This window comes from Hydractinia symbiolongicarpus, chromosome 13 (assembly GCF_029227915.1).
Source record: "Hydractinia symbiolongicarpus strain clone_291-10 chromosome 13, HSymV2.1, whole genome shotgun sequence".
NCBI classification, from domain to species: domain Eukaryota; kingdom Metazoa; phylum Cnidaria; class Hydrozoa; order Anthoathecata; family Hydractiniidae; genus Hydractinia; species Hydractinia symbiolongicarpus.
In genome coordinates, this window is record NC_079887.1 from 21,431,497 (window position 1) to 21,443,620 (window position 12,124).

At 33.6% G+C, this 12,124-nt stretch overlaps 1 protein-coding gene across 1 annotated transcript; it reads left to right on the forward strand.

Annotated features, from left to right (window-relative positions):
- The first annotated feature begins 4,688 nt into the window (after window positions 1-4,688).
- Window positions 4,689-7,064, forward strand: LOC130623207 (eukaryotic translation initiation factor 3 subunit C-like). Its single transcript, XM_057438687.1, has 9 exons — window positions 4,689-4,745; window positions 4,839-4,971; window positions 5,225-5,276; window positions 5,371-5,457; window positions 5,537-5,613; window positions 6,027-6,139; window positions 6,232-6,282; window positions 6,485-6,559; window positions 6,904-7,064. Exons 1-9 carry the CDS (start codon window positions 4,689-4,691, stop codon window positions 6,994-6,996), a joined length of 738 nt encoding a protein of 245 aa, XP_057294670.1. The 3' UTR covers window positions 6,997-7,064.
- Window positions 7,065-12,124: the final 5,060 nt, after the last annotated feature.

The following is a 12,124-nucleotide window of genomic DNA, read 5'->3' on the forward strand; positions in this document are numbered from 1 at the left end:
AGGGATGTCTAGTTTCTGCTGATGACCGTCCGCGGACCTCTTCGAGGTGACCCAGCTAGACATCCAGGGTACTTAGGTTCAGAAATATGGGTAGAAACCTACCTGCCCTTGGTTAAAGTTCTGTTCATCTTTTCAAATGTGTTGTGTCCTTTTTATTTTTTTTTATTTTTTTTTAATTAATTCCTTGTAAAAAGGGAGAATTGTTCTTTTTGAGGCATGTTCTCTAGAGGAGTACAACCTCTAGTTTATTTCCAAAGACCTAACAGGTTGAGTTCATCATTGCGGTGGCTTGCCACCTCTTTGTAAATTATTTTCTTTCTTTTTTCTCCTTTTTTTATTTGTGAAAAATTTTGGTTCAATTCAAATGCATCCGATGTTTCCTCCAACATCAAAAAATTACGATGTTGGATGCATTTGAGCCGGCCTAATACATACACAGGAAATAGTAAAAAAGCAACTCTATGACTCGAACTATCTATAACTCGAACGATTTTCAATTCCCTGTGCGAGTTCGAATTGTATAGAGTCTGTCAATATTTTTTGTAAAATCGGAAAATTAATCAGAATACCTTACTGTAATACTATACTAAGAAAAACAATAAAAAGAATCACTGAATCCACTTTTAAATGTAAATTAATAGAAAAAGAGCACAGAGACAAGTTGCAAGTCACAAAAGGGTGCGTAATTGTTGAAAACCAGGTAACAGACACGTGGGAACACTAAACTTTTGAACAAAATATAATGAAAACTATGTAACAAGCCATATTAATTTTAGTAATTTTAATCTTTAACCTTAAAAAATATTTTCAAAGTAAAGTACAAAATGTATAAAATGATGAGAGACTGAAAGGCTATAACGACAACTTGCTCTGATACTCTTATCACTAATTAGTATATGTAATCGCACGTTTACAAGTGCAATTAGGAAATAATCGAACGAGTATTTTTTTTTGCTTAGGATAAATTAAAAAAGCAAAAAAAATACGAGTTCGATTAGAACATCGCTGGAATTATCTGCACGCGTTAGGAGCAATTGATGGAAAACATATTACAATTAAAAAGCCCGATAATGGTGGATCATTTTATTTCAATTACAAGAAAACCCATTCAATTATCTTAATGGCAATAACAGGTCCGGATTGCCAGTGTTTATGGGCGGATGTAGGTTCAAACGGCAGAACAAATGACGGGGGAGTTTGGAACAAATCGCAGCTATGGTCATCTATTGAGGATGAGTTGTTGAACTTCCAAAAAATAAGTCAATTTCAGATGCATATCCTAATATGACATTCGTTTTTTTGGGAGATGACGCTTTTGCACTTAAAACATATATGATGAAATCATATTCCCCAAAACAATCTGACTGTCGATAGAAGAATTTATAACTACAGACAGCCGTGCAAGACGAATTTCTGAGAATCTTTTTGGAATATTGGTAAACAAATGGCGAATACATCACGCCAAAATTCCACTTTTCCAAAACGAGTCGAAAATATCATTCTGACAACGCTAGCCCTTCACAATATGCTATGTAAGAGCCAAACATCGCAGAATACCTATCGCCCGAACGTCTTAGTGGATTCATTTGACGACGAGGGCTATTTAATAGGAGGAGAATGGCGAGAAGAAAATGATTTGGAACACTTTCATCCTTTGCAAGTTAAGTTGTGGTTCAATGATAGTGGAAGTATACAAAACTTTTTCGATGGAAAACTTTTTTTAAACAACAAGAGTAATATGTACTAGTATATATTCCTATTCATAAACAAAGTAAAATGCGTTTTGGTTTGAGTAAAATAGAGCTAAATTTAAACAAATAAAGTAGGTGTTTTTCCTTTCTTTTCCCTTACTTAATTCCTCAGCATAGCACTGTAAGGTCCGTGATAACTTGGACTACTAAAAAATGAAACGTTTCCTGTAGAATTTCCAGGTGTTCCATGTTGCAAAATTAAAACAGTGCCACTTCCGGAATATATATTGTTGTTGTTAATTTCATCCATAAATTCAACTCAAAAATAACGTCAGTAATTCTTTTTTCAGCGAACGCTCTCTTTCGTCATCCAAACCTCGTAACTTTTCATCGATATACAACGCAAATGTCGACATTTAGGTCTCTTTGCCTTCTTTTCCATTTTTTGGTTCCTCTTTCTTCTTCGTAATAGCTTCGGTGCATTTTGCCAGCAGTTCTAATTTCCGTTCAGCTACTGATCTTTTCTTCGACTCTGGTGGTATTGACGCCTCGCCATCATCATGATCATGAGCTTCAATATTGACCACTTCAAAGTACAGCTCAACTCCTGATACTCGTTCCTGAAAAGTTTCTTTGCTCTTTGAAGCACCCATCACGGGAAGCAATCGATTATAATGAATCCACGAACTTTCATATAGTTCATCAGCCACTTTTGACCACATTCAAATGAAATCAAAAATTTCTGTCCAATCTTTCTTGTCCTTCTCATCTGCCTTTGATGCTTTTTTTACGCTGACCTTTCTCTGGTTGCTTTAGATTCTTCTCTTCTATATTCTTCTTTCCTTCCACTCCGGTGTTTTCAGCTTTAATTTCAGAAAATGTTTGCTCGTCTTCACTTCCCATGCTTTTCTACCATCTTTATTTGTACACAATTTCTAATAAAAACGTTCGATTTTCTTTTGATTGACGTCATCATCATTCGAATGTTGGACAAAAAGTGTTCAAACGATTCAACAGAAAAATCGATCGAGAAAAAGAGGCAAAAGTTGGATGAAAAGTTTGATGGCGAACAAACTTTCATCCAACTTCATCCAACTATTTTTTTCTTCTTTTTACGTCATTTTTTTCTTCTTTTATAAATTTTACTTTCGTTCAAACGATTCCAACATTTATCCAACATGGGTGTTGGATGTGTGTTGGATGGAATGTTGGAAACGTTTGCCCCGGCTTTAAGAATTTTTTCATTGTGTTCGACAGAAATTATTTTTCTTGAGTTGATCTAACGTTTATATTGTCAGAAGACATGGTTTCTACATACATAAACATGTTGTATTTTACTATTCATCCAAATGTTTGTGACTTAGACCTACCTTGGCTTACTTTAATTCCTATGTTTTTACCAAGCTACCAGGTACTAAATGGCTTATAACCCTTTATTCAAGCGCTACGCAGAGAAATAAACCTCGGTTGTTTTGCATGACGCCTCAACCTCGGTCGCTATTTTTCCGTAGCGCCATCTAAACGAGATTTATAACCATTCACAATCAATCAAATTTTACATTTTTTTGTCTTTCGTGTAAATTTTTATCTCCTGCGTCCGTTAACGACAAAATCAAAAGCAAAGTTTGGCAAAAATTTTCAGGCAACAAAGGGTTAAACATACATAAAAACACTTGTCCACGGAGGCACAGTTAATTATTTCGACTTTTGGTGATTGATAAATATTCGCAATCCTTTTTACTTCGTGTAACAATAATCACCAACTTATTAAAATTATTTTTTTATTTTTTGTTTTTGTTTTTGGCTAAAGCATAATTTGTATATTATATAGACCTTTCTCGAATTTCCTAATTATGCCAAACCCAATTAAAGCGGTCGATATTAAAAACGATTCTTATCCCTAAGTTCCTTTGCAAAAGGTAGAACAAATTACCTATTTTCGTAAATATTTCTGTTCGTTAAGTGCCTTAATTTCAAACTGAAAGTTACGATCAAACCCTTTATATAGCCAAGGTTTCCTACAATAGCCTCAAAATAATTATTTTCCTTAAATCTAAATAAAATCCAACCAGAATATTATATTGCTCTAAAAACTTCATTTTTGTCATGATAATTTAATATTCTATCTGGATGTCCTTACTTGAAGAGCACAGAACCATTATAAAATTTTGGTTGACGTCATAAGTATTATATTTTATGAAATTCGGGAAAGGTGTATTATATAATAATAATAAAAAATTAACACGGTTTTATTGTATGATTGCCAACCAGAATCACTTGGCGGCCATCTTACTTTTCAGAAGTCGACGAAACGTGACACATGTTCCTCCTAGAACGGCTCATTTTATTTGTTATTTTGTCCTAAAGTAAAGGGAAAATGTCCCGTTTTTTCAGAGTAAACAGCTCTGAAAGTGAGTCAGAGGAAAGCGATGATGAAGTAATTGTGAGACCAAGAACAACTGCACCAACCAGGTAGCTGAACAAGTTTTATTTCTAAAGCCTCCTTGCTGCGCTCAGCAGTTACATTTCAGCGACGATAGTAATAGTAGTGGCTGTGGGGGGACAATAAACAAGTTATTCCGACCCTTGATGCCAAAATTTGCGAGTAGCTCTAACACAAAATACTTCTGGGATGTCAGCCTTAAAAGTAAAGTGGAAAATAGATAGATAGATGTGCATATTTTACATGGCTAGCCTCACTAATAATGAGGGATATACCCTGTATATTATTTCCAGGAGGGGCCATGGCTTAGATAGAGATTCCTAGAGTATTTAATGCTCATTTTGAGCTACGCAGACCCAATTAGGGCCTGCGCTCTACTAGACAACTCCTGGCAACATCCAACGGCCCACACAGTGTGCCATCTCCCCAATTTCCCTCACATGGTTTGGGTCAACTCAGGAGCTATGGTAACATTCACTTGCTCATTTTGAATCGGCGTCAAGAGGAATCAAACGCCGGTCTCCCGCACGATCGAGAGCTATAACCACTGATCTATGGCGCCACAAGAAGAAAGTCACAAGTTTCCTATCACCTGCCACCTTGATCATTCAGTATAACTAGATTTTTTTTCAAAATTTAGCTAGCTACAATATGTAACAAATAAAGCTCTGTCAGTACAATACTGCACTTATCCGAATTTTCAGAGACAATACACCTTGTCACGGTTGAGTAAAAACAACATACCTTTATTTTATCCAACCCAGGTTATCTGTACAACTAGTTTCACTGTACTAATCATCCTAAAACCAATTTGGAAGACATGTTTATCTGACCACAGTATGTATTTGTTTTAATGGACAGCTTATTGGTCAAAGAAGTTGTATATTACATATCAGACAGTTTTGAGAAGCCATGATATATAAAAAAGTACTAAAATTCAAAGCTATATCAGCAAAATAAAATACACTGATGTCCCATTTTAGAACTATTTCAGCAAGATTTGCAAGAACTTGTTCTTAACTCTCGAAAATGTCACTATATGTTATATTAAAATTAAAATTTAATTGTAAAAGGTTTTTGGCTTATCTAGTTTCAGCATGTGACAGAGGGTCTCCAACCTTAGAGGTCACCTTGTTGTTCCAGTAGTTTCTATTGTATTCATTTTTGTATAAAGCTTAGAGCGGACTGTATTAAATTTCAACCTATTTTTCTGTCCTCAGTGATTTGAGATTTGAGAATATTAACACCTTTTTGTAGAGTGTATCAGTTCAGTGATGATGAAGACGATACGAAGAGAGTTGTTTGCAGTGCCAAAGATAAAAGGTTGTATCTTTGTTAATGTTATTACGAAGTTTTTCTCTCTTCACATTTAAACAAAATGTTGTGACATCTTAATTTTTAGGTTTGATATTCTACAGACAACTATAAAATATATGCGAAATAGTATGAAGATTAATGATATTGCCAAAATACAAACAGGTTATCCTTTACGCATTTTATAGTTCTAGATTGACAGAACATGTTTTAAGCTATTTAATATTCAAGTTCTCACTGTGTAAATTTATGCTTTTTGTTCGAGTGTGAGTTTTGTAGATACATTCTTACTTGTCCTTGAAGTAACCATTTGCCCGCGACACAGTATTTCTCGTTTTTACATGAAATGAAAACATCTTTACAACTGCAATGCTTGGCCGTTCATTTCTCCAGTGGTTTTGAAAATCGGTGTAAAAGATTTAATATTGATTGTTACATAAGCAAAAACTTGTCATTATTAGACAATGCAATTCATGCATGCATAGGAAATTTGATTTTATGGATCTTAAATAACTAAGAATACAACTTTAAATTATATGTATAACCTAAATAACGTAGTTTTTATTTCTTGTCTACAGAATACGAAAACTTAACAAAGGAATATGATAAATCAAAAAATGTTGTTGAGAGGGAAGGTATTCCAAACTTTTATGTGAAATGTTTGGCTGATTTGGAAGATTATTTACAGCAGGTATATGTTTACCCTTCATGAAAGTTATAAAAAAAGAAGTGATTGATCATTGTAACAAATTTAGATTCAAGCTAATATGAATTTCTTTCTAGCAATGGGAAGATACGAAAGGCAGGAAGAAACTTCATAAACTTAATGCCAAGGTATCTCAATTGTGTTTTTTTTAAGTTTCATATATATTTAACATCTAGGAGAAAATTCATGACTCAGATGGTGAATGTTAAGTTCCTTTCCTGTCAACCAAGGAAATGTTTATTGTGGTTTGTAGTTTTTAGTTATTTACAATATTTTAATTATGAGCTTATTTTTGTTTAAGAAAATAATGTTATTTCCTATTTTTTTTAGGCATTGGCAAGTCTTCGACAAAAACTGAAAAAATATAATCGCAATTTTGAAGCAAAAATAGAAGAGTATAGAGCAGTTAGTATTTTGTTATTTTTATTGTATTAACTTTTATATGTAATAATTTTGTGGCACAAGTTGGTAGCGTGTGGACAAATCTCTGGCAATTAGGGCTTAAAATCTGACCCAGTCTTGGAAGAGTCTTTTTAGACTATAATCGATTATGTTACGTTAGTCTGCCAAATAAACTTACTTGAATTTAATTTTACCATTAATAATGCTTTGAAAATTCCCCCTTTTTTATTTTTAATCCAATATGCATTAAAATCTGTTAACTAGAATGCAGAAAATTAATAAAACTATGTTTCACAAATTTTAAATTCAATATTTTTTTTATTTAACTATTTAAAAAACTTTTTCAGGATCCTGACAAATTTGAAGAAGATGAAGTAGAGGAAGAAGAAGCTGATAAAACTGTCTCAGGTTTGTGTAAACGTTTCTGCTGTCATTTTTAAAAGCATGTCAATACATTCCAAACCATTTTGTAGAATTGTGACTTAATGGTCTATAGATGTGCAATATTAAGATGAGGTTAATTAGCAGATTGGTTTCTGTTGTAATCATATCTGTCAGTCACCTGTTAAACAATTTCCCGTAAACATTAAAGTCGATAATTTATGCAAAAATTGTCCTGCATTCAGACCAAACATTTTCTCCATTAACAGCTTGAATAACAGAAGTAACCAGGCCTAAGTTATTGTGTACCTTGTACCCTAAATGGGAAGTTAATGCAAAAATTTTATTTTTGATATATGATCCAGCTGGTCCATAAAATCACAAAATGTTTTCACTGTCCATGTTTGTTTTTCGTTTACACACAGTTTATACACAGCTTTTCTACCATCTTTATTTATACACAATTTCTTTGAGAACTTTTCGAATAACAAACGTTCGATTTTCTTTCGATTGACGTCATCATCATTCAAATGTTGGACGAAAAGTGTTCAAACGATTCCAACAGGAAAATCGAGCGAGAAAAAGAGGCAAAAGTTGGATGAAAAGTTTGTTGGCGAACAAACTCTCATCCAACTTCATCCAACTATTTTTTTCTTCTTTTGGTGTTATTTTTTCATCTTTTTTATAAATTTTACTTTCGTTCAAACGATTCCAACATTTATCCAAAATGCCGGACTGCTGAACTCTTTTAACAATAAATATATCAATATAGGATCAAACAATTTTAAAGTCAGAAAAGCAACGTAATGACGTCAAAATTACATTGACGTTTGACGCGGGTGTTCTTATTCAAGATGGCGATAAGATTTGCAAACAAGTAACTTTTTTACCTTTGTTTTATCTCAGTACTGAGAACTGCAAACTTGCAAAAAAAGATATATTTTTTCGAAACTAATGTTATGGGTGTTTTGAGATTAAGTTGCTTTTACTGGGAAGTAAGCTTTAAGGGCAAGTTTTAACAAATATTATGACGTCAGGTTTTGTCTCATTTTTTCTTGTGGGCGTTGTTTTAATACTTTTAACTCTATAAAATTTTTAGAACATTTTTATCGAACTAATTATAATTGTTAATCGTAATTCTCTTGAAAGTTTTGATAAAGTGAAATACTGTTTAAACAAATACTTTTTAACCTTTTGACGCCAGAGCTTTTTGAAAAAAGTAACAACTGAATTATTTCCATAACTTTCATAGCGTTTCAGGGCGTTCATTTGACCATACTACTTTCTGCAAGCAACTGCTGTCTACTCGGCTTGGGCGCAGACAAAATGCCCTGAAAGATAGTTTTAATATTGTGTCCAAAAATTGCTGTCCGAGTAAGATTTCGTCGATTCATGGTCATATAAAAACGCTCACGTAAAATATGAAGTCCAGCCTTCGATAGACGCTAACTTAAAGTATAATTTTAGCTTTGCTTAAACGCCCACTTTATGTATAAAAAAAATTAGCATTATATAAACGCCCACTGGAAGTAAAAATCTAGCCTTACATAAACGCCCACTGGAAGTAAAAAATCAATCCTTACATAAACGTCCACTTTGAGCGATACATTCGTTCTTAAATAAAAAATTTTTACGACCGTCTCCAATTACAAGCGTTTATATTGCATGTATCAGGCGCGGATCCAGGTTTAGTCAGATAAGTCGCGTGACTAAGTGTAAATTTGACGAAAAATGTTAGTCAAGTAAATGATGTCGACGCTCCCGGTGTTTCAGACGGAGGGCGTTAAAAAATCCGTTTAGATTGTAATTTTTTACGGCAAAAAGCCACGGTTCACAGCCCTCTCCATTTCGCCTATGGCGATGGTGACGTCAAAGTTGTGACGTCGCTACCATATAGACTGAGAGGGTTCCAAATTATAGCTTACAGAATTTGACTGATTTATGGTGGCCCATGACTGCCATCAAGAAAATCAGAAATTTTAATTAAATAAGAAAACAAAATCAAAGTTAATTTAATTTTAATTTGTTTTTTTTATTAAAATGAATTCGATTTACCTTTTTTCATTTTAATCCAAACTAATTCAATTTTTTTATGAAATTAAATTTAAAATGAAAAAGTTCCACGTGGCCCATTGCTGCCAAAAATGTTGTTTTGAATGATAACCTTTATTGCGGTATTAAGGATAGTGTGTTATAGCCATGCGCATTCAAAACAAACATGGCGGGTAAGCGACAAGTAGACTAGAAATTAAAAAAAAGGTTGCGAAGCATTTCGCAAGTTGCAAGGAAAATTAAACTATCCAATACTTTGTCCCTAGCACTTCTTGTTTCTTTGGCGCTAACATCTTCCGAAATACATCAAAATGGAATATCATATAGAAGAACCCTGGGGACGAGGTAGGAAAATGAACGCTCTGCAGAACAATTCGTTGCGCAAAAACAGTTTTTTTTTTTGCGAATAGACTGCGCGAGTATTTGATGTGCGTGGGATATTCTTTTCAAAATGTCCGAGAAAATTAGATTACACGAAACTAACAAAAACGAATAACGCGTGTTAAAATTTTGTACCGCCTTTTCCCACAGAATGATAAAAGTAAAGAGCGCAATACAAAATTACACTTTTAGCAGTATTCCGAAAGATATGTAATACATCGAGTTGTACAACCCGCAGAAGTTGGTCATAACGTTAACGATTTCGTAAATGACCTTACAACAAAACAGTATTTTTTTCACGTAAAAATACCGGCACTAGAAGCCACAGAATCTGCTGGAACGAATTTCGAAAACTCACGGGAAACAATTAAAACAAAAACAAACAAATCAAAACAGTTTTTTAACTTTATCAAGATTTATTAAATAGCTTTAAATTTGGGCAAAAAAACAGTAACGGTTTCGCCTTCTTTTCACCACACGCATTGGAAGATTACATCACTCACTCCATTGTACACAATCTAAAAGAAAAAGAAAACATTTTCATGTAGTGAAGCTTCCAGTGCCTTTAAGGGATGGCGAAGTCAACGGAATTGAAAGCACTGTTTTTCATCTCATAAATAATTAAGGCTAATTCGGAAAAGTATAAAAGAAAAAAACTAAACAATTTGGCAACTTTACTAATTTTATATGTAAAGTTCCAACCATACCAACAGTTTCCAAATCTGACAAAATCATTTTAGAAGTGTTTATTTTTTCAGAATTTGATTGATGCAAGGCCAAGGGAAACTAAATTGTCCTAGACCCATTCAAAAACATATGCTTCTCATCATTCAGGTTTTTCTCAACCAACATTAATGTAATCACCCAGAGGAAATTATAATGTCTCTTGTGTGTGTTTTAGAAGCTGAGTACACAAATACAAAAATATTACAAGTGCTGAACTTTGGCAATCATATTTTGCAATCAGACCCTTTTAAAAACTATGCTGAATCATGTCAATTATTAAATTCAGCACTAATAGAAAAGCACCTTGGATAGGATTCTTTGTTGGATGAATAAAATGACTGACAAATGGTGTATCCTGAATGAAATAGTAATTTTTACACAAATAATTTAAAAAATAATGAACTTTTTTATGTGGGTTGTTCTCAAACACACATGGGCGGTGAACAAGAAACTGTGGTGTAATTTCTCTTGGTCTATTATTCCTGAGAATATTCTAAAATAAGAGGGTGTCAATAAGCTGCAAACAGCCACATATATAAGGGCGAGTTCGGGCAACTTTTGCAATTAAATTAGTTGTTGTCTTCCAAAACCGCCCGCACTTTCCCGAACTTGCCTGGAGCATTTTCAAAATTCAATTCCTTGTAACATACCTTGTGGACGATAGTTGGAAAAAGAACCTTTAAGAGAAAAGAGTTAATAAAGTTTAAAAGTTATTTATCAAGTGAATTTTATCAAAAACCATCAAAAACAGTTCTTTTAAGAACTTTGCTACCACATAGTTTATTTTATGGTCTATGCTGGTTTTTTCGGGTGAATACTTCAATTTTTTTCTAAACGCTAAACTTGCACAAAAACGCCTGCACGTTATACGGCGTATGCAGCTTATCAGCACCCTTGTTCTAAAATTACAAGCAGTTTCGAAGATGTCCACGCCGTTTAGAGGACGTGTGCGGCTTGGGCATCCTTGGAGTTCTGTTGAATGACAGTTTTATTGTTTTAAACCTTGTTCTCAGGGAGGGTGTACTAATTCCTATTGACAATTACATTGCTGTTTGGTTTGATAGCAAAGGTGGATATTTTTTTAATTACTGTAACAGGTTACTTATATAATAAATAAAAAACTGTGATAAAAAACGGTTGGTCAGCTCACTCTGCGTCCTAGCTACAGATTTTCCTATATCTGGCTATCAGTTAGGTAGTAGTACAGCTTCTCCATATGTATTCTACAAATTACTTTCAATTATTTTATACAAAACTGAGCTCTAGCTAGCTAGCTACCTTTCGTGTGATTAAGCCTTACCTTGATTTGGATAAAACCAATTAAAACTGATAATATTGTATTCTTACATCTTCTTAGAAACAATAAAATAAAACACAACTCGGCGCGTTATAATTGTACAAATTTCTTCAATATTTCTTTAGAAAAGGGTACCTTACACAGGAACTTTCCAATCCAACTCAAATCTCCAGAAAAAGCATAGCAACAAAAACGCTTAAAATACACAAGTAAAGTCGATTAGAAACAGGACTAGCACTAAATTATTTCAAAAGAAGAAAACCGTTTTAATACTGTTATGTTTCATTAAAATACAACTATAATAGTATTAGAAGCAAAATTGCAAAATAATTAATTAATTATTTATAAAATAATTAGCTATAATACAAAGAAATAAAGCATATTTTAGGTCTGTAAAATATACGTGTCCAAAATACTACCGTTTCTTGTTCACGGCATATTCCTCTTGTGTGTTCAAGTTCGGCGGACGTATCATCCGGACCAAAACACGGGGGGGGGTCAAAATCCGGGGGTGGGGGGGGGGGGGGGTACGAGGCGTACTTAATGCATTTTTTACTAGACTTATACTTTAACCCCTCGGTCCAAACTTATTTGTTTTATTAGAAAAAAAAATACCCTAGCTTTATGTGCAAAAATATCAGTCCTATTTCTTTACACTGATTTTATATGATTTTTTTTCTATCGAAATTTTGAGAATCTCAATAATTGTCTTGGTATACCTCGCGTGTAGC